Source organism: Stegostoma tigrinum, chromosome 27 (genome assembly GCF_030684315.1).
Source record: "Stegostoma tigrinum isolate sSteTig4 chromosome 27, sSteTig4.hap1, whole genome shotgun sequence".
NCBI classification, from domain to species: domain Eukaryota; kingdom Metazoa; phylum Chordata; class Chondrichthyes; order Orectolobiformes; family Stegostomatidae; genus Stegostoma; species Stegostoma tigrinum.
This window is the reverse complement of record NC_081380.1, coordinates 26,988,676-27,012,227: the sequence shown is the minus strand read 5'-3', so window position 1 is coordinate 27,012,227 and position 23,552 is coordinate 26,988,676. Positions and strand designations below refer to the sequence as shown.

General features: G+C 40.7%; 2 protein-coding genes across 2 annotated transcripts in view; one reads left to right on the top strand and one right to left on the bottom strand.

Annotated features, from left to right (window-relative positions):
- Window positions 1-2,580: 2,580 nt before the first annotated feature.
- Window positions 2,581-8,304, top strand: LOC125464752 (uncharacterized). The gene is made up of 4 exons (XM_048557527.2): window positions 2,581-4,110; window positions 4,520-4,652; window positions 5,019-5,153; window positions 6,950-8,304. Exons 1-4 carry the CDS (start codon window positions 3,681-3,683, stop codon window positions 8,028-8,030), a joined length of 1,779 nt encoding a protein of 592 aa, XP_048413484.2. The 5' UTR covers window positions 2,581-3,680; the 3' UTR covers window positions 8,031-8,304.
- An 8,564-nt stretch (window positions 8,305-16,868) lies between these two features.
- Window positions 16,869-23,552, bottom strand: part of supt6h (SPT6 homolog, histone chaperone and transcription elongation factor) — a 71,199-nt gene continuing 64,515 nt past the window's right edge. Inside the window, exons 36-37 of the mRNA XM_048557526.2 lie at window positions 21,719-21,885; window positions 16,869-19,820 (exon numbers count right to left, since the gene is read on the bottom strand). Of these exons, the coding sequence (XP_048413483.2) occupies window positions 19,631-19,820; window positions 21,719-21,885 (357 nt within the window). The 3' untranslated portion in view covers window positions 16,869-19,630. The remainder of the gene's footprint in view (window positions 19,821-21,718; window positions 21,886-23,552) is intronic.

Genomic DNA, 23,552 nt, shown 5'->3' with positions numbered 1-23,552 from the left:
CTGATCTTTCAGAGGGGAAATCCTTCCTGGAGAAAAGCGAAAATAAAGCAATGTTCTGAATAGCAGGCAACAAAATAGAACTACTTTCATTAAGGAGCAATATCTGGATCTGAATTAGGAATGGATACATCGCTAGGCTGTGTTGTCACCATGTAGTTCTCAAATAAGGATAAAAAGCAAGCCAGTTCAGGGCTGTACATTGTGCAGCTTTCAAACTCTCGGTCTATTCGAGGTGGCAGCGTAATTAGCATACTCTCTATCAGGGGATTCCGTAGTTTTCTCCAGAATTAGGTCAGATTCTTCCCTTATACAGTGGATATTGTGGTAAGCTCCCTGACGGAGGGTACAAGATCGCCTGTTCCCTCGTACGATTTTACATCAGTTGTGCTGCTCCTTTCATCACTGCGAGGCATTCATGTTTACGAATCCCTCCTATAGGCTGTGAAGCAGAACAAAGGAAACCGGGGGACAGTCAGTGGAATGGTTAAGCACATTTCTCAGGCCCCATTACTGAAGGAGAACTTTGTTTTCACCTTTCAGGAGTTTGGCACCCACTCCATTTATTAAACGAATGGAAGTAGTGATGTGGTTTGGGGTGGGGGGAGGGGGTGTGGCGGGAGCCTTTGGAATTGTGCATTGAAGTGATTAAATGTCTGAAAACTAGAAAGCTAAAATTTTTGTATGGTATTTTGAAATCTTTCAAATGATTTGCAGACTTAAGAGACAGACGATTAATTTGTACAAGTCTTAGCACAGGCTCTCGTTTCTAACCAACCCGCTCAGAGACATATAATACATTTGTTCAGGGATGTTATTACACACTTCTAGAGCAGGTAGGTCCTGAACTCAAACCGCCTGAGAGGGACGCGACACAAGAGCCCTTATATCAGTGATAATGGGAACTGCAGATGCTGGAAAATCCAAGATAACAAAGTGTGGGGCTGGATGAACACAGCAGGCCAAGCAGCATCTCAGGAGCACAAAAGCTGACGTTTCGGGCCTAGACCCTTCATGGGTGAAGGGTCTAGGCCTGAAACGTCAGCTTTTGTGCTCCTGAGATGCTGCTTAGCCTGCTGTGTTCATCCAGCTCCACACTTTGTTATCTCACAAGAGCCCTTATACTCTGTTTTCACAAGTGTCGATCGGTAATGACAGTCTCAGTGATGCGACCTAACGACCAAGTGGTTCAAAGTTCATGAAGCATCCTTCCGGCTCATCTAGTAACAGAGCGGTTCTGAAGCAAGATGCTGAAAATGGCTTCATGCTGCATACTTGGTGGGGGCTGGGGGCACGACCACTGGAGCTCCAAATTTAGAATGAAAATCTCACTTTCCAGCGACGGTACGCTGTAGAACCCTGAATCAGAGTTCAACATTCTAACCCCGAAGGTTTTGTATTTACAATACACCTTTCCTTCCCCAATGACGCGCAAAAATGCTTTGCAATGCTTGTTTGGAAAGACTTCTCCCTTGGAAAACGAAGCCGCCACAGAATAAAAGGATTGTGTCAGTGACAATATGTTATGTTTCAGTAATATCACTGGACTGTGGCCCCTCTTTCAAATTCCACATCAGATCCTTCAAGCGGAGATTAATATCTCCGAAGAAGGGCAGTAAAAAGACTTGGGGTTTTTTTTTGTCTCTCTGCAAGTTCCGCATCAGCTCACTGACATTGCATGGAGTAGGACCGGTATATTACAGTCTGCCTGGTATCAGTATTATAATTACCTATTTCAGACGGATTGAAATAGGACAAATGCATTAAGAAGCCTTAAATTCACAGGAACGTACAGACGAGACGGAGGTTCATCGAACCAGACCCGCTATTCAATAAGATCGTGACAGATTTCATCATGCCACATTCCCATTGACCACATCATATTTCACCACCTTTCTTATTAATAAGCTATAAATCTTTGTGACTCCCTTATCCACTTAATAAGTTCCCAAATTTGGACCGAACGGTAAGCGGCAGAATCTGAGGGAGATCGCAATCGCTGTTGGGAGCAGGAAAAGTCAGGATTAATGCTTTTGAAATGTTGAAAAAATGCTGGCTCTGTTTGCTTTTTACACGGTCTTTTTGGCTATAATGCACGTCCGAGAACATGTTAATAGTCCACAAGCCCGCCCAGCCTATAAAAATCTCCATGCGATTTATCCACAGAGGACACAATGGACGAACTCACAACGCACTCAGGTGATGGGGCTTTTAGAGCCCAACCCACACGCTCTTTGGTGAACTTCTCATTATTGATCTAAACTGCAGCTTTATTGTAGCACCAGAAATGTACATGAAGGAGGAAGTCGCTGGCTTCTTTCGGCATCGGGATCTTGCATCTATCTACACAGCATAAAGCAAAACATTCGTCTCCACGTAGTAAACATTGGGGCCGGCGGTTAGCACGGACGGAATAAACTAAAAGAAAGATCTGAGGATGCTGGAGATCTGGAGTGAACAACAATAAAGATTCACAAATTGCTGGAGGGATTCAGCAGGACGGGCAGCAACTGAGGAGAGAGTAACGGAGTTAACGTTTCGAGTCCTGTGACCCTTCTTCAAAACAGGCGAAGGGTCACTCAACTCGGAACATTAACTTTGTTTCTCTCTGCCCAGATACTGCCAGACCTACTGAGTTTCTGCAGCACTTTCTGTTTCTGTACTAGGAAGGAAATTGCTTTCTGTGACATGGAAGGGTTCTGGAGAGGGAAGGCGGTTGTAGTGTGGTTGGGGAAAGACTTGAATTTTAATTAAAGCTATTGGCAAAACGCAAAAGAATTTTAAAAATACACATTTGAAAAGGAGGACGAGGCTTTGATGAATCTTGTTAACTGAGAAGCAGTAACAGTGATGTACTGAAGTGTTTTTTTTCGTATAAAGTTGTGGGATGTGAGCTTATGAAGAGTGGAATACGAAACAACTGGGCGTGGTGGTGCTCACTATTTCATTTCACTTCGAGGGAATTTTGATGATTATGTGTTCACTGCGGATAACTAACATTTTATTTACTGAAGAGCACAGCCCTTTCAATTTCCAAATGCGAAACGCTTAACCAAAATATTGCATTTTAATGTTAAAAACAACGCAACGTGTTCCAGAGCCGGCGCGTCCCGCAGCGTCTGCACTGTGTTTAATTTTCGTTCCGTTTCAGTCCGATGCCCAGCGTTTTTACCGGATTCAGGTGGCGGGATAGTCATGTCCAGTGGGTCCAACTTTGAAGAAGACACGGTGCGAATGTGTTCCAGCGGGCGCAGCAGCATCCTCTCTGGAAACGTGTAGCCAGAAGTAAAAGCATGGAATGGTCCTCCGTTCCGAGTGAGGGGAGGAGGAGGAGGGTGTGTGTGTGAGTTTAAGCAAACCCGGAGGAGGTTGAAGCTGATCGGTCCTCAAACATCATCCGATCTCTGATCGCCAAGGAGATCAGTGCACGTCCCTCCTCCATCTCAGGCACTGGAGACTTTATAAAGGAAGTGGGGAGGGGGGTTGAAGGGTGGTCTGCGAGGTAACTGGCGGTCAGAAGGGGGCTGAGCTGGTGCAGTTTCCGCTGCTGAGGGCTCCCCGGGAGCCGCAGGAACAGGCAGAGGTTTGGGTGTGGGGGTGGGGGAGAAAGAGGCAGGCAGAGCCCGGGGAGCGCTGTCAGTTTCCCCCGTGGTGCTGAAAGGGAAAGCCAACCATCCAGGGCCATGGGGGCGCTGTGCGCGGCTCTGCTCCTGTTCTCCTTGGCCGCGCTCTCGCGCCGGGGCGAGCTGACCCCCGGCGCCTCTTACTTGAGCGACGACCGTTACTGTGCGGAGCTGCGGCGCGCTCACCCGGGGGCCGGCTACGCCCGCATTTCCGACGGCGCCCTGTTGCTGGAGCGGGAGGCCGGCCGGCTGCTGGGTTGCTCTGTGCGCACCGAGCCCCGGGCTGTGAGCTCCTTCATGCGGGAGTGTGAGCTCCGGGCCAGCCACCTGCCGCCCGGCACCGACCTGAGGGGCACCTGGAACCGCCGGAGGAGAGAGTGCCGGGCGGGGCCCGCACACCGTCCCCTCCGCAGGACCAAGAGGGGCTTCACCTACCCGGGGACCCTGTGGTGCGGGGCGGGGAACAACGCCGACAGCTACGACCACTTGGGTAACTGGAGCCCCCGGGGCGCGGCTGCGAGTTGGGGTTTGGGGGGTGGGGGAGAACGGGGCGTTTTTGAAAAGGTCCCTCGTCGTGTTGACAAGGGGGGGGGTGGGTGGAGACAAGGAAATTGGCACCGATGCCCAGCGAGCCAGCACGGGCAGGAAGGGCCGAACGCCCACCCCTCTGTCTTCCTGGAGCCACTCCGCGTTTCCTTTGGAAAACCCAGCTCTCGCGACGGCGTAAAAATAGGCGCAAGTCGCGCTCAAATTTGCGCCTGCCTCGGCGCCGGTGTCCGGAAGCGGTTCTCAGGAAAGTACAGCTCGATCTGAGGCGATGAGCGGAAATCTGTCTGAGTGCTGGTGGGTAATGTATCTCTGATTATTATTATTTCCCCACCCTCCATCCCCAAACCCAGGCGAGTTCACGGAGACGGATAAATGCTGCCGGGAGCACGACCACTGCGAACATGTCATCCACCCTTTCGCCTATTCTTACGGCCACAGGAACTTCAGGCTGCACACCCTCAGCCACTGTGACTGCGACACCGAGTAGGTAGCGCCCGCCCGGGCCCCTCCTCACCCTGTTCGCTCCGGAATTGGGAACATTTGTGTTTAAGGGCAAGAGAGACCAGTGGGTGTGCTAAAGCAACGCTGTCTTTTGGAAAATAACGGGAAAGCTGGGGACTCCAGAATTTTGGATGTTTTCTGCATTGAAATGCTACATTTGGTGGCTGTCATTTAATTCTTAGAATTTGGAGTACACTGCAATCACTAGTTTCAGCTCGACAATAGTGAGGAACAATTTAAAAGGGCAAGTTAAAGCAAGTTTAAACGCAGAGAGGAAGCGACAGGTTTGCAGATTTGACTCCTCTTTCTTCGCCCCCCCCCCCCCCCCGCCTTGTTTTCTCCTCACAGGTTAAAGAAGTGCTTAAGAAGAGTCAACGACACATCCTCCCGGGTTGTGGGACAGGCATTCTTCAATGTGTTAGAGGTCCCCTGTTTTGACCTCGTCTCCAAGGAACAGTGTGTGGAACGGTATTGGTATGGCTGGTGAGTTCACTTTTAACAATCACTGTTGTAAATCAAGCAACAAAGATTGAACACTGGAAACAACAGATACTTAGCTCTTTCCAATTTATGATTTCTCATGACCTCTGGAATCAGTTTCATGGTTATGGACCATCAATTCAAAGAATGTCTGTACTTAATGAGCCATGGACAAACGTAATCACCCCTGGTTTTCCTAATACTTTTATTTTATAAAGACTGTGAGCCAAGATTTCCTCTGCACCACATTTGTTCTGGGATCATAATCCTCTTCTTTCTAAACCTTAAGGGTTGTTTGCAAGTTGACACAGAGGAATTATTTTCCCTTTCATCAATGTAATTTCTTCCGAATCCTCAATTGACATGGAGGTATAAGCGTAATCTTATCCTTAGTCCTCATTCTGGCCCTGGGTGGCCTTATCCAAAAGCACAATGGGTTTATATGTATGCTAACCAAAGCCAGTTCTCCCTCATCATTACCTTTCTTGAATCCTCCACTGTTGTCATGTTATTAGACTGCTCAAAGCTGGGTAAGTGACAGTTTACTCCAAATATCTTCCTCTTAGTCTCTGCTCCTAATTCCATTCCCTAGCTACTGATTCATTCTGCTCTCTGGGAACTGTATGAAACTAAACCAAACATTTTACAACCTTCATGTGACAATTGTCAAGTAAGCTTCTGATTATATATTTGTCTTAGTGATTATGTAATTTCTAATGAATTCTTATTCCCACCTCTGTAACATTGTCAGATTTTGCTCATATAAAAATTCCTTTTGTGCATCTATTGTCTTTAGACTTGTAAAAAATCCAGCACAAGTCTGGCCTGTCTCCCACACTATACCTTTCGTAAACTAGATCATATCCAAACCTCTGTCTGTCCTAACTCTAAGTCTTTTTGCTTATTATACTTGTGCTCACTGAGTCATGTTGATTACTGATCAAGTAAAACCTTAATTTAAAAAAAAAGTCTCATGCTTGTTTTCAGTTCACATCACAGTCTTGCCCTCTGACCAGTCCTCATTTGCAACCTGCTGCAATAGGTATGACCATTTAATTTTGGTCTTGTGCATCCATTGATGGCATTGATTTCTAAACTCTGCAATTTCCACCCTATACCTCTCCACATCTGTACTATACATTCCTCCTTGAGTACACTCCTTAAAACTAATCACTTCAACCAAGCTTTTTGCCATCTGGCTTCTGGCCCAGTTTCCTATGATACTACTGTGAAACTCTTTGAGATGCCTTATATTTGTATAGTACCTTTAACATAAGTTGTTACTATTGGGCAGACTCTTTCCTGTGTTTCATAATTAGACAATGACTTCTGTCGTTTATATACCAAACCCAACACAATTACACAGAATTAGACATTGAGCATTTTGAAAATGCCAGTTTGTAGATGGTTAATGCTTTCATGTTTTCAATGCCCATTTTAAATAGTTAATTGATGTTTAAACAAACATATGGTTATTTTGAGAAGAGAGTTGTGCAGAACCTTGTTTCTAAATTCCACATATTATTGACCAAACAATAACAGATTACTGCCAGTTAGTATGGCACCACATTAATTCAGGAATTACTTAAAGTATTTAATTCACTCCTGATTTGTGGCATTAACAGAAGGGATTATGCTCATTTTATACTACAAAAAAAATTACTTCAGCCAACTGTGTCTGTGTGTGTGTTTTTAACACTAAACTATAAAATGGAACAGTACTGTGGAAAACTTCTGTATAATAAGTAGAATCATTCAAGATTTAAGAGGTTTCAATTATTTCTGCTCATTTCTAAAAGGTGCAAAAAGTATGATCATGTTCTAATCGCTGTACCCAGGGAGTCTGGGCTTTATGATTATGGAGGAGAATTGATTGATCCAGCAGTGATGCAAAATCCTGCTTCAGACAGCTCAACATCCTCTTCTTCAATAAGCAGCACTTCACCTTTAACAGCAGCTCCAGAAACATTTAAACCAGGAGCTACATGGCAACAATCGACAGTTGGCCAAGTATTTCATGCGGCAGAGGATGTCCTCAAAGTCATGGTTTCTGTCACACAGAGTTCTGCCCGTGGCACTGTACCTAGCACTGTGAGCAACACTGTGAATGACAAGACCCGTGTTGCACTGAACAAAGACAAGAAAAAGGAAGGAAGGAAAAGCAATAAGAGAAGGAAGGGAAAAGGGAGGAAGAAAAATCGGAAACTCCATTCTAAAACCATCAAAGTAACTAATATATTGCCACTCCTTGATAAGAAAATTCAAAACAAAGAGGACTATTTCACTGAGATTGAGAAGATTGGAAATAATGAATTTAACTATCTTTTTGATAATTCTCTGGATTTAGGAATAAAGGAAAATGCATTTAATGATGTTATGAATGATGAGTCTTACAGAGCGGACAGCTTCACACAGGTTTATCAGATGCCTTCTGTGGTTGCAACCAAACCTATTCGTCACAGTTCCAGAGGTGAAGGTTTTACATCTCTTGCATTTACACAGGTTCCTAAATCTGAATTTTATAGTGAGGGTGTGACTGCCAAATCACTGCTCAAATTGGAGGTTGCACATCAGTCCCATAGAGAAGAAGCATTTACACAACCACCTACTAAACCTAGTCATGATACCCACTTCAGCAAACAAACAGTGGTTATGTCTAGACAATACACAGCCAAGGTATCTACTCCACCAATTGTTCATAAAAAGCTTGAAGTGGTTACAAACACTAAGCTGAAAGCAAACCAATCAACTCCTCCCTCAAAACAAAAAAGCAAGAAGTCACGACGGAAGCGGAAGGGCCGAAGGAGAAAGCATCAAAAATCTCGACCAGAAGGCATTATACCAACTGCTTCTAGCAAGGCTGCTCATGGTACACTCTAACTAGGAAAGTATATTAAAGTGTTTCATCCATATAGGTGCCAAATGACAAATCATATTGTCTTTAATAAAAAGTTCGTGACTGCAAAGAATATCTGACATTACAACATGGTTGTGAAGAACAGTTAGCTTCCTGAAATAGACAGTGTATATATTGAAGTTTCATATTTTTGAGATTTGGTTCATTGGTTGGACCATGATTTGTATCAATGGACCCAAATACACATAGAAAGAAACCTTTATACAGTTTAATAAATCTAATACCTTTTTGACATAATTAACTGAGTATGTTTTGTCTGTTCAGTGCAGCTTTGAATATACTCAGCTGTTGAATCCTATTCAGTTGGATTCACCTTATTCTTCAAATAGTTTCAACAACTTACAGAATTGTGCTGTATTGGTGAAATTACCATTCATTTGCAAATGTAAGTCATGATATTACTGTGAAGAATGCTATGATTTGTTTGAAATGTCAATCTGTGCAAATTGACAATTGTCACATCTGGCCAAGTGCAGATGTAGAACCTAGTATTGGTTATTGGTAATTGCTTCTCTCGCTGTGTACAATGTACAATTTTATAGGCTCTGAAAAGGCTGACTATCAAGGGAAAAATCCCTTTATGATTCCATGATCTTCAAATTTTTATTCATTATCTTTACGAAGAGTCTAGACTAGGAACTGAGCAATTCCATATTAATATGTTCAGAGTATTCAGAATTGCAGCTGAACTCTTGCTAACTTTATAAATAACTATGATAAGTAATTCTTTGAACATTTATGTCATGCCACTTTCAGTGACATTACTGCTGACTGAGTCATGGGATGGTGATGAAAAAATTAGATGAGGGATCTCCCTTTAGACTTCATCTAAAAATGGATGAGCGAGGCAAAATGAGATCAGATTCATCGTAGGGAAGAATGTTGGCAACACTTAGTGCCAAAAAAGAACGGCCACTTAAATGAAGTAAGAGGATGACTGTACTCTGAATATTTTTTTTCACAGCAAGTTTTCAGCAGTTGCATAGATTGTCGCACTCTTTTGTCTCAGAAGATTGTGGGTTCCAGTCCCACTGAGGACTTGGAAGCAAAGACTAGTTTGGCACTTTAATTCAGTACTAAGGGAACGTTGAACAGATGGTCTTTTGGTTGAGATGTCAAATCAAAGTTCTATCTGCTGTCTGAGGTGGGGATAAAATAGTTTGTGCGACTATTTTTAAGTAGTGGCATTACCCTTGTACCCTAGCCAAATACCTATCCCTCAGGCAACATATTCCTCTAAACCTTTCTTGTCCATATACCAACCCAGATGTCTTTGAAAAGCTGTAATTGTACTAACCTCCTCCACTTAGTTTGGCAGCTCATTCCATACACAGACCACACTCTGCGTGAAAAGGTTTCCCCCTAAGTTTAAGGTGAGAGAGGAAAGATTTAAAAGGGACATATGCCCCCTAGTTTTGGCTCCCCTACCCTTTGTAAAAGACCTGGGCGATTCATCTTATTTATGCCCCTCATGATTTTATAAACCTCAAGGTCTCCCTTCCGCCTCTGATGCTCCAGGGAAAAAAATGTTCCAGCTTATCCAGCCTTACACTTTAATACACACCTTCCAAGCTCTTCAAGGTCTTGCTATTTTCACATTGCTGCTTGTGGGAGCTTGCTGTATCACTGATGTATTTACTGTAATACAACACTGACTCTGAAGTGCTTCAAGATGTCCTGAGATCAAGAAAGGTGCTGTACAAATACTACCCTACATTTTTCTTCACAGGAGAAAAAAGTGATTTTTGGAGAGAAAATGAAAAAGGAGATCCTAATGAAAAAAGTAAAGGACAAAGATATGTTAACACTTTGACAAAGGATAGCAAACAGGCCTTTATGATTGTCTCATTCTTCTGCAGTGGAAGCTTAACACTTCAAGTTGCATGTGTAACTATCTTGCCCACACATCTAGCTCTGATGCGATAGGAACAAATAACATTAAGGGCAATCAGACACAAGAGCAAGCCTTCCTTTTTCTTGGACTCAGAAATTTTGACTTAACTGGTTAATTGTGTTCATATTGTCCTCTGCTTCATTGCACAACAGTTTACTCAAAACAGACTTACTTTTATCTGCACGCTGCTAAACACTAGTTAAGATCTTGGATTAAACAGGATAATTGTGATTGAATCATGTTTGTACTCTATCAGGATATTGTAATAGCATGTGCCAAAGTATTATGTAAGGAAAATGAAATCGTGTTAGTTTTCACAAGTTTCCACAATTAACCACATACTAAAAAAAGTTTAATAACTGATGGTAAATTAGTTAAATATTGTACATTCTAGGCTGTTTTACAGACAATCTGCCCTTGAATATTGAATGGTGACTTGCCTGCAGTAATGACATTTGGACATGTGGTGTACTCCTTTGAAGAAGTATGAATGGCCCATCAACTTGGTCTGTAATTGAGCATTAAGTTAGTATAGCTCAAAATTAAAAGGAAAGTCACTTGAAGAAAGAAATGTTCTCAACCATTTGCCATATTTTGAAGAGTAGATAAATGCTAAACAGCTGTCACAGTTTTTGAATACAAGACTGCGTGAAATGGTGGTTGGATGGATTTTGCAGTTGGACCACCATAGCTTGATATGATATGACAAAATGAATAATCTTAACCCCAACCTTTGAGTATTTATTCTCATCAGTACTTTAACAGACTTGAATTGTGGACTTAATAGAACCATGAAGTGGGAAACAAAGTGAATTGTTACTTTGAAGTAAAAGTAAAATAATTATTCCAAACAAAAAACATGCCAACCTTGTTGGATTGTTAGCAGTTTGTATGCCTCTAATGAACAAGTATTTTTAATTGGCAGCTCTGAATGTATTCCAAGGAACATTTTTTTAACTGTTCACTTTTTAGAAAAATCTGCTCAATAGAAAGTCAAGACCCTATCCTGCTGTGAGACAAAGAACAATGCTGGGGTTCGTTACAAATAGGGAGTGAGATTCATCAAAGTCCAGTGTTTCTGAACACTATGATCAAACTAATTAGGTTCCTGTTTAACAAAATCTGCCTCAGGTGTTTTATTTTCTTCAGTGCCTACTTAGATGCAGATTATACTTAATGAGAGATGCAAAAGCAGTGGACACTACAAAACGACAGGAGACCATTCAGCTTCTCAAACCTACTACACCACTCATGATCACTCCCAAACTGATTACTCCACATTCCTGCCCATCCCCAATAACCTTTCACCCCCTTGCTCATCAACAATCTATCTAATGCTGTCTTAAAATTATTCAGACTTTCTTCCTCTAAAGGTGGTGGAAGCAGAGTTACAAAGACTTGCATCGTGGGGGCGGGGGGGAGAACCTCAACTGTCTTAAGTGGGTGACTCAATTTCTTTAAGTAGTTCTAGACTCCAACAAGAAAAAAAGTCCTTCCCACATACCTCTGGATCTTATCTATGTCTCCAATGTAATATGGTTGCATCCAGAATGAAGGGAACTTGAGAACATTTGGGAATAGTGATACGAATCAGTAACTGCAACAGCACGCTATCTACCTTCCATCTATTCCTGTGCATCCACTCGTCCGTAAACCTCATCTTGCATAATGATTCTCATCTCTTCCCCAGCCATAAGCTAAATTAGAATATTTGGGAGCAATCTTAACTTGTTAATATCATCCGCAATATTAGTTTATTAAGGCCTACCAATAGATAGCAGAGATGTTTGCCTGTTTTCGACATGGTTCTTTTATAAAGTCATAGACTCATACAGCACGGAAACAGATTCTTTGGTTCAACCAGTTCATGCCAACCATAACCCCCAAACTAAACTAGTCCCACCAGCGGTTGGCCCATATCCTTCTAAACATTTCTCAATCATGTACTTAACCAAGTGTCTTTTAAATGTTGCAACTGTACCTGCATCCACCACTTTTTATGGAAGTTCATTTCATACACTAACTACTCCAAAAAGTTGCCCCTCAGGTCTTTTCTCTCCTCACCTTAAAAACGTTCCTCAGTTTTGAAATCCCGGGTACAAAACTGTAAATTCCTACAAATACAGACAGAGAGGAACGTACTGAAAGCCTGCAACTTTCTACAAACCTAAGGTGTAGACTGCTCCATCTATTATAGCACGATAGCCCATCCATCAGTGATATCAACTGACCTGCACAAAATAACTCGGACAGTGCAGTCCTTTGATCAAAAACTCTTGCCGCATTTACTTTGCAGAACTGCCAATCAAATTCATTTTACCTTGCTAATACTGTTGAGCATCCACTTCCTGTAGGATGGAGGTGTGGGGTCTCTTTTTTCCTTTTCATGTATATTTCTGCTCAGAAGGAAATATTTTCCTGACCTTCATTGCCCAGTACTGACAATATATGCGCTTAAGAAGCTTCAAATTAAACATTGACAACAAAAACAAAGTTGCTGAAAAAGCTCAGCAGGTCTGGCAGCATCTGTGAAGGAAAAAACAGTGCTAACGTTTTTGGTCTGGTGACCCCTCCTCAGAAGGAAGGGTCACCGGACCCGAAACATTAACTTTGTTTTTTCCTTCACAGATGTTGCCAGACCTGCTGAGCTTTTCCAGCAACTTTGTTTTTGCTCCTGATTCACAGCATCCGCAGTTCTTTTGGTTTTTATTCAAATCAAACATTGGCTAGCTCAACTAATGTCTATCTGATACGGTGTACTCTTTTAGTGAAACTTAGGCTTTTTCACAAATTTTCAATCAAGTAGTATAGCCAGGAAATAGTCCCATAGTAGATATTCACAGACTTTACAAAATGCTGGAATAAGAGGTTATTTGTAACCACCTTAATGCAGTATCAAGATAATGTTTTCATTTCTGTGATTGGCCTCTAGTACATAGGGGAAAAAAAAAGAACTGCAAAAGGCCTTTAATTGTCAACATGCTATGCTTTGTGTCAACAATGTCAGAAGACCAAATAAGTATTTAGCAATAAAAGTGCAAACAGCATGCTTAACTCATTTTACAAATGAAATTCAGGTTATATTTACAAATTTAACTGTATCACTTTAAAGGTTAGATATAAACATTAATGTTATAGTTGAGTAGTTTCAATCACACAACCATCAAATTGTTTCTCACAGCCTTCAATTCCGATGTTATCTTGAAATAGGGAAAACATGAAATGTAAAATAACAAAGAGTGGGACTTACAACAGTTAAAGTAAGCTGTTATAGTTACCCAATACTAACTCAAGTTTAGGCAAAAATATTAAACTTGAACATATCACAATGGGTTTGATTCAGGATTATTCAAAGAAAATAGGATTTGACAGGGTCCAGAATAATTGTATGGATTACACTTATGCAACAGAAACCATGAAAACTTCCTGAAACAGTTGCTTTAAAGTTGTGGTTAAAATTCAGTACATTTTTATCCACTGTTTATGCTAGCATAAAATATCCAGCTATGCATTTCCACATAAATTGACAATGTAAAACTTTTTATTTGTGGCAGATCAGAAACAGCTAATTTAGTTTGTTGTAGCATTAATCCTGATGTGGACAGATTTTTCTGTGAGAAATAATATAAACTATGAATAAGTACCTGTCAAATTAACATTTATTTGTGAAATCTACAAGAGAACATTGCTGAGGCAACAAATGTACAAAATAGCATTTAACTAATTAATGTGATACTTAAATTTTCATGGTATGCACACATTGCATGATAATGCATGAAATAGTGCACAGTGTTAATCTCAAGTTTTATCAAGTTAAATAAGTTTTGAATATTAAGTTTGTGATGTGATTGCTAGTTATATAGTATATTGACATTGTAATTATAGACTAACGATTTGCAAATTAAACATTACATAAGTGTGAATAATAAAGTACAACATACTCCTTTCCAAGAAGTTTTCATTTGCATCACTTTCTAAGAACTGTTCCTCCAGTAGAATGCTGTCAATTGAGCATCCAGTGAAATGTGAGATGGGTTTCTCCTCAGATTTTATGGACTACAGAATAGTTAGTAAAAGTGTTGTGCATGATCCTTCAGTTTGCCACCATAATAGAACTACTGTCTTTTTTTAAATATTCAAAATCTGACACACTTCAAGTCCCAATTTAAAACATTTTACTGATGATGTAACTAAAGAGACTTGAGAGAATGAGCTGTAAATTATTATGGGTTTTACTTAAAATGAGTCCTGGGCATCAAAATGGTCTGCCACTTTCTTATCTGGACTAGCTTCCATATTTCACTCATCTCTTGCTTGGCATGTAATTATGAATTGATAGGTTGTCCACATCACCTTCCTGAACCTATTGAAATGACAATTTCTAGCAGTAGCACTCTTGCTCAAGTCAGAAGTTCAGGTGTCAGTTCCACTCCAGAGAAAGAATCCACATTTTCTTATTGAGATTAAAGTAACAACCTGGAGGAAAGACTGCACATCTGGAACTGGGATAGCAAGAACTGCCAATGCTGGAGTCAGAGATAATAAAGTGTGGATGGAGCTGGAGGAACACAGCAGGTCAGGCAGCATCAGAGGAACAGGAAAGCTGATGTTTTAGGTCTGGACACTTGTTCAGAAATGGGGAGGGGGAGGGTAGCTCAGAAAGAGAGAGAGCCCGGGGGGGGAGAACAGGTGGGGTTGAGGAAGGTAGGTTGGATGGTGATAGATGAGTGCAGGTAGGGAGTGTTAGGGATTGGTCAGTAAGGTGGGAGAGAAGATGGGCAGGTTGTGTCAGGTCAAGGAGGCAGGAATGAAAGGGAGGGTTTGACACGGGCTTAGGCCCGGCGTGGGGAGATTTTGAAACTGATGAAATCCACATTTAGGCCCTAGTGAGTTTTGAGAAGATTTGTCGCTCAGGTTGAGGTTCTGGATGCGAGTTTGCTCACTGAGCTGGAAGGTTAGTTTTCAGACGTTTCGTCACCATTCTAGGTAACATCAGTGAGCCTCAATCAGTGAATGGGTGGTGAGGCATAGGTCCACTAGCTTGATGATGTTGTCCTTGCTGATGACCTATGCCTCACCACCCACTTCACTTTCAATAACAAAACTGACAGACAAACCAACGGTACACCCATGGGATCTCCGATATCAGGGTTCTTAGCAGAGGCAGTAACGCAGTGACTCGAACAAACAGCTCTGCCAATCATCCAACCCAAACTTTGGGTCCGCTATGTGGATGACACCTTTGTCATCACTGAACAAAACAAATTAGAGGAAACCTTCAAGAACATCAATAATACCCTTTACTGGCATAACATTCACAAAAGAGGAGGAAAACAACAACAAACTGCCATTCCTAGACGTCACAGTCGAGTGAACAGCCAACGGGGAACTTCAAACCAGTGTCTACAGGAAAACAACACATACGGACCTAATACTGAACTACAGGAGCAACCATCCCAACACCCACAAACGAAGCTGCATTAGAACATTATTCCAACGAGCCACCACACACTGCAGCACAGAGGAACTACGCAGAGCAGAAGAAAATCACCTATACAGCGTATTCAAAAAGAATGGGTACCCTATGAACACAGTCCGCCGATTCCTCAGCAATAAACCCAAACAAACAGACAAAACGGGCTCAGAAACCATAACCACTCTCCCCTACATCAAAGACATTTCAGAAATGACTGCCAGACTACTCAGACCTCTTGGCATCAGGGTAGCCCACAAACCCACCAACACACTAAAACAGCAGCTAATGAAAAAAGATCCTATACAGACAACAAACAAACCGAACGTCATCTACACAATGCCTTGCAAGAACTGTGACAAACACTACATTGGACAAACAGGCAGAAAGCTAGCCACCAGGATACATGAACATCAACTAGCCACAAAACGACATGACCCTCTATCACTCGTATCCTTACATACAGATGAGGAAGGACACCACTTTGATTGGGACAACACATCCATCCTAGGACAAGCCAAACAGAGACACGCACGAGAATTCCTAGAAGTATGGCATTCCAACCAGAACTCCATCAACAAACACATTGGCTCCAAATCAATCTACCACCCCCTGAGAAAAAGAACAGGAAATGACATCACCAACCCAAGGAAACCTAACCAGATAAATAGAAAGCGGGACATAACACCAGTGCTTCGTCGGAGGCTCACTGATGATGTTACCTAGAATGGTGACAGAAGTCTGAAAACTAACCTTCCAGCTCAGCGAGCAAACTCACATCCAGAATATTTAGGCCATCAGACTGTAGGCTCCCAAGGCAGAATAGCAGGTGCTGCTCCTCCAGTTTGCAGGTGGCATCATTGTGACACTGGCGGCAGCCCAGGATTTGAAAAGGATGCTTTTCAGTTGAGTTAAGGAAAACAAGCCACCCGTCCCAAGTGGTCATAATAGATCCCATGGCACTTCTGTCGTTTTAGTTGGATTTTTAAATCACTATACCAATTTCAGACTAGCTATACAATTTCCACATAATTAATGCCATTAATAAATGTGACAAAGTGCACTTGTGTGCATGTATGTGGGGGTTGGGAGGGTCGGAGAGAAGGCGAGGAGGGAGGGAGAAGAAATACGGGGGAAAAATAGTTAAAGCATTCATTTTCCTCTTGGACATAGAAGTTCCAGGTTAGGAGAAAAAAAATGCTGATCCCTTCAAAAGGCATTCTGAACTAGTGAAAACATTCACTTTAACCCACAAAGTTTAGAATGAAGTCAATTCATACTTGGAATCAGAGAGAGCTTGGAACAAACATTCCCAAATATTATATTAAACTAACTAATTTACGCTAGCAAATATTTAATTAAGACTTGTGAACTAAGATGCTAGAATCAACATATTTCTGTAGGAATTCAGTCATTAAAATATTGAAACAGGAATATCTTGGTGTATTTGCTTTATTCATGGAAAGGTACAGACATCAAGAATGGAAAGCATGATAATATGGTTTAAATTTTCTCGTGTTGCAAATACAACTTAACGCTCATTTATGAAACCATAAAACTTTAAATTACTGAAATAATTGAGTGCAAGGAGAACCCCATTATTTTCTATATATTTTCCACCAGAAATAAAACAGTGGGAAAAGGCATTCTCACCAATAAAAGAACTAAAGTAAATTTAAAATACTAGCAGTTACATATAGGTTTAAATATTTTCAGTGTAAAACAGAATAACATTACATTTGAAAGCATTACAGTTCCCAGTGTGCATAAAACTGCCTTCAGTGCACAGCCCAAGCTCACTCATATTCAACCTAATTACAACTTGTCAATTCAGATGCTTTTGCAGGTCAGTTAAGCTGTGCCATAGCAATTTGCCAAAATTGCATATAGCTACATTTGTACTGACTTGTTGCAAATACAAAATGCACGTTTCAAGAAGATTCACAGTACTTTTATTCAGAAAAAGAGCTTAATATACTTTAGCTAACTAGGTAAAGATTGCATTAAAAATATCTAGTTACCTCTTCAAGGCAAGATCTTTCAAGATTATGGAAAATTTTGCAATGGAAAATGATTAAATACAAAAAGCTCTCATACGTTTTCCTGTTCTGAAGTCATTTGACTCAAAACGCTAATTGTTTTTCTCTCTCCACAGATGTTGACATGTGTGGTGGATATTTCCAACAACGTTTTTATTTCAAATTTCCAGCATCCACACTATCTTCGCCTTTCTTTTAATATATTCTTTCCACTTGATCTAAATTATTGTCCTGTTAAAGAAGTTCAAACATGTCAAGCCTTTAGATGAGGCATGAACTGGGTTTCAAAGAGAAAATACTTGCAAGTTCATCATTTCAATGTTTGTGCTACTGTAAACTAACCAAGTTGTATTTAGTTATTTTAGTACATCTGGTATCGTATTAGGTCAAATGCTTGAAGTACCCCAAGCACATCCTACATATATCTCATGATTACATCATTACTAATTTACCACTTATCAGCTGCAGAAGTAACTTCCTCATCTGACTTATTACTTAGTAAAAAGGGTAAGTTGAAACCATATATTTGGACAATGCACTACATTTAAATCTTTTGAAGCCTTATTGCAATAGTTTAGCACTTATTGTTCAGGTATGGCCAAGGGTCAGAAAAGGTATCCAATTTTAAGAATGAAATAAAGACAATATGGACAGGATGATAATAATTTCCATTAAATGCTTTCCCATAAACCACACAGAAGTTTAATACAAACTGGCTACAATTTCCATTAGGATAAATAGCTCAGCTAACATAATACTGTAAGTATTCAAGAATCTATTTCCTAACAGCCTTCACTTATTTCTGAGCCATGTTTCTGAAAGCATTTTAAATTGACAAATTTGATAGAAAGGAGTAACTTAATATAGACTGGGTGCTATTTTGCCTCAACAATGAAAAATAGAGCACAAAAGGTGGAATTGTACAGGAAAGATAATATGAAGGCATTAAGGTGACTTTACGGATATAAAAAAATGGTACATCTATTCACTGCATCATTCCCTCCGAGTGGAATGTGTGGGGTGGCTTTCTGTGACTAGCAGAAGTGACAGGGTAAACTATTGGTCGGACATGTTGAGCTGAAGGACTACTGTACTATTTCATTTGGACCACAACAGCATAGGTTTCATTTCAGTACCTGCTGCAGTGAAACAGCATACCCTGTGTATATAACTACAACTCACTGTTGCAGATCAAATGACATCATACAATGGCAACCAGCTCAGATGACATGGTACAATGGTCAATCTATCTTCCATCTGTTAGTACATCATTTGCTGCTGCAAAGAAAAACTGAAAACAGAATAAACCTGCTATCATATATACAATATATATACACACACACATATTAACAAACTATTGGAATTCAGATATTGGTAATTTGATTAAACTTCACACAGATCTAAATCTCTCAAGAGTATCCCCTTATGCTATCATTTACATACTGAATTGTTTTGAAACAAATGCAAGAATAATGCTATTTACGTTTGAATTATTTCACACTTCAAGTGCCTCTTTAGGCAATTGAGACATTGTTCTGATTCAAGTTGAAAAATAACCAGAGCATGAGAAAATGTCTTCAAAACTAAATGCTCTTTTATTTAAAGGGAAAAAAATATTTTTAAATCAAGTACAATTTAAACTATCTTCTCCCCCCAGAACATGCTGGGGATAGGTTTGCTGTTTGAGTTTCACAAGCATAATAAAACAAAACAATTTTGCATATGCCCATTTATGTACACCATCATAGTATATGAAACATTTGTATTTGTCAAGCAGGTGATAACCAGTATGCCTTATAGAGTTATCCATTACTCAACGGTTACAAATGTTCTGAAATTTGAGTGCTCTGTAGAAATTAAAATTAGGCTGACTGTAAACTGACATTTTTTTTGCAGGTGTGCAAGTCCCAGCAGAGTACAGATGTGCACTTACTGTTTCAGCCATTTGGCATAGTACGTAAGCCTACTCATTCCAGTATTCCAGTGATTTTCCTTAGGCTTCTGAAAACATGCTTCTTGTATGGACAATACTGAGTGTCACAGGCATTCTGAAAATAGCCGACATGTAGCTGAGAAAAGTTGTTTGGTTGAGGGAAACACTGAAAATAGCAGACCAGTAAAGTGGTATTAATGTTCAAACACTATTCATTTTGTCCTCTACCGATCCATTTCATCCAGCAATGGGGTGGCATCACCTGCGATTGACATTGGGGTGCCTTCAATCATGGGACTAGGTGAAGGTCGAGGAGTCATCTTTGCTTTCTGTTTTCGTCTTTCCTGTTCTTTTTCCTGTAGCCACTGTTCTGCTATCTTACCCCAGTCTACGGCAGTATGAGCAGTTGAAGTCCTATGTTAAAGGTGTGATAAACAGTGTCAGTTTCTTTGAACTCTTGTTTTCACCATTTTAAAGCTTTTTTGCTTAAGCTGTACACCATCCAAAAGTACATGCATTTCAATCTGAATTCTGGATTAATCTCTAACATTGCTACATGTGGACTGCGGATATCAATCTAGACATTGTCCATTCTGTACCTGAACTTTAGCTATCGCTTGGAGAATTAACTACCATTTTTAAGTTGCTGTGTGACTGATTCAAATGTTTTAGTTCCTACTTTTATGTACAAGGCAATCCCAAGTCTTTGAAAGTCAATAGTGTAGACCACGGACATAACTTTATCTTTGTGCCCTGAACATATAGTTTGGGACAACAGGACTGCAGATTAGGAGACAAAGTGATACCTTTCCAACTCCAACCTTTATAATGCACCCTTGTGAAACAAGTTTCCAATGTATACACCCATACACGAGCTGGGTTGTTGACAAGTAAAATTTCAACTTTAACACCATGCTTTCAAACTATATAGATATAGAAACTTTCAGAAGAATAAAGCCATTCAGCCCCTCCAGCATATTCCTGACTTTTTAGATTAACTAATTAGATCGTGACAGAGGATTATCTCACCTCCATTTATCCGCATTTGACCCACACCTTGGTGGATATTTTGAATCAACCTGTTCAGATATGTTATAGCAACCTCTGAAGTAAGTGGGGCTTGAACCCAGACCTACTGGACCAGAAGTAGGGACATTACCACTGCACCACAATGCCCTTCCTCATAACCTTATATCCTCAACTTCAAACATCCATCCACCTCAGTCTTTAAAAGGTTCCATCGATCAAATAAGCACAGCCCTTTTGTATCAATTTCCAGATTTCCTATCGATCCTATCAAATCCTTTTAATGTAGCTTGATCAGATCACTCCTTAATCTATCAAATTCTTGAAATCTTAGTATTCTGATGATTCTGCATTTCGTCCCTTCAATGGGTAATATATTATTTGAAGTGCAGTACCCAAATTAAATGGCACTTTAAACAGGTCTGATAAAAGCTTTACAAGACTGAACTATAGTTGCTTTCTCTTCATATCTTAGTCCCTTTGAAATAAAATACAACATTTCAGGAGCCCTTCTGAATTGGTCTACTAGGAATTGATGGCTAATGTATTTAAAAATCTGTTATTTTACAGTGCTTATTTTTCATTATTTAGAACATGATTTGATTTACTTTCCTTGGGTCTAAAATGATTATCCCACTCTTGCTGACGTTGAATTTAATGCCATGCTTCGCCCTCCAGCATCCTAGGAGTCGGGAACCTCACGAATGATAAGGGAATGTTATCATATTTATGGTCGTTTACAAAATGAAAAGTAAACAGTGGAAGTCATGAAATCATTTTCAGTTCAGAATAATCAAGGATTGATTTGAATTAGAAAATCACAGATTGGAAAATTTTAGGGAAGTTCACAGGAAACCCAATTAGGGTCAAAAGCAAGCATAATTTCTCTCCTAAAAAGGAGTTTTTTCCTCCCTCGAGCACTTACGTGAATAAGTTATCTCGGCAGGAGCTTTTAATTTGTATAATTTCCTAATCAGAAGTGTTTCTTTAGAAACCTAGTTATTAAAAACTGAGAAAGTATAAGCTTTCAGTTTTGAGAGTATTCTGATTGATTTTCTGGAAAATAATGCTATTAGTAAGAAGTACCAGTAACTTGGCTTTGCTGTGTGGTTTAAGATTTTTTGAAACAGTCTTCTGTACCTGGTTTTATTTCACCTTTTGGGTAATACATTTCTGTTCTGTTAATGGAACTCTATAGCCTTGAGTGACTAAGTTTAAATAACTCACCACTTTATTAATTGAAACAGCTGGGATCATAACTTAATCACCACCTCAAAAATACTCACTTTGGCTGCGATCTTTGTCGTGTTGTAGATGGAGGTATGACAGAAGCTTGAGGTGTAGCATTGCCATGGTACTGTGGTGTTGTCATGGGTTGACTGGGAGTTGTGTATGAATAGCTTGGAGTCATCAATGGTGTTGCTACTGGCTGCTGTGCAGGAGTTGCAAAAACCTGGTAAATAATAAATGCCGCCATCAGAATCAGTTAAAAACAACACAAAACAGATGGTTAGTCTAGAGACAATTACAGGAATCACGCCATTTTTGTTATATCTTAACCCTAAAGCTTTATCCAAGGATTCTATGGGAAGTCAGGGACGAGATCGCAGAGCCTTTGGCAATGATCTTCTTGTCCTCACTGTCCATGGGTATAGTGCCGCAAGATTGGAAAGAGGCAACCGTCATTCCCTTGATCAAAAAAGGGAATAGGGATAAACCCGGAAACTACAGGCCAGTTAGTCTTACGTCAGTGGTGGGCAAATTATTGGAAAGAGCTCAGAGACAGGACTTATGATTGCTTGAAAAGGCACAGTTTGACTCGTGATAGTCAGCATGGAAGAGGTGACCAAACACGTGGAGCAGCGGATGTGGTATACATGGATTTAAGTAAGGCATTTGATAAGGTTCCTCATGGTAGGCTCATGCAGAAAGTAAGGAGGCATGGGATTGGGGGAAATGTGGCGGATTGGATTCAGAATTGGCTGACCCTTAGTGAAGGGTAGTGAACGGAAAATATTCAACATGGTGCTCAGTTACGAGTGGTGCACCAGATGGATCTGTTCTGGGTCCTCTTCTATTTTTGTGATTTTTGTAAATGATTTGGATAAAGGAGTGGAAGGGTGGATTAGCAAGTTCGCGGATGATATGAAGGTGGGTCACAGTGCAGAGGGCTGTTCTAGGTTAAAAGGGACAGTGATAGAATGCAAAGCTGGCCTGAGAAGTGGCAGATGGATTTTAACCCTGAAAAGTGAGAGGTGATTCATTTTGGAAAGACAAACTTGAAAGCAGAACACAGGGTGAACAAAACGATTCTTGGCAATGCGGAGGAGCAGAGGGATCTTGGGGTTCACGTTCACAGTTCCCTAGAGCTGCCACCCAGACGGATAGACATGTTAAGAAGGCATATCGTGTGTTAGCTTTCATTAATAGAGGGATTGAGTCCAAGAGCCGTGAAGTTATGCTCCAGCTATACAAAAGTCTGGTTCGGCCACATCTGGTGTATTGTGTCCAGTTCCGGTCAGGAAAGGCGTAGATGCGTTGGAAAAGGTGCAGAGGAGATTTACCAGAACGTTAGGATGAGAGGTGACTTGGTAGAGATGTACAAAATGATCAGAGGTATAGATAGAGTAGATAACCAGAGACTTTTTCCTAGGGTGGAGGTAGCTTTTACAAGGAGACATAGTTTTAAAGCGACAGGAGGTAGATATGGGGGAGACATCAGAGGTAGGCTCTTTACACAGAGTGGTAGGGGCGTGGAATGCATTGCCGGAGAGGGTAGTGGAGTCGGCCTCATTAGGGGCATTTAAGCAGCTATTAGATAGGCATATGGATGATAGTATAAGGTAGCAGTCGAGGTTAGATAGACCTTAGGTTTAGGGTAAAAGTTCAGCATAACATCGTGGGCTGAAGGGCCTGTGCAGAGCTGTACTGCTGTATGTTCTAAAGAGTTACCTATTACCTCAACTCTAATAGAATTTAGAAGAAAACAAACTGATAACCCATAAGCATTTGAGGATGCAAATGTGCCTTGAAGAAATGGTGAAAAATTAAAGTGCAGAATATCTTAACACAGGGAATTAGTTTGAGCAGATCTGCAGCTTGAAAGCAATGCTATAGTTG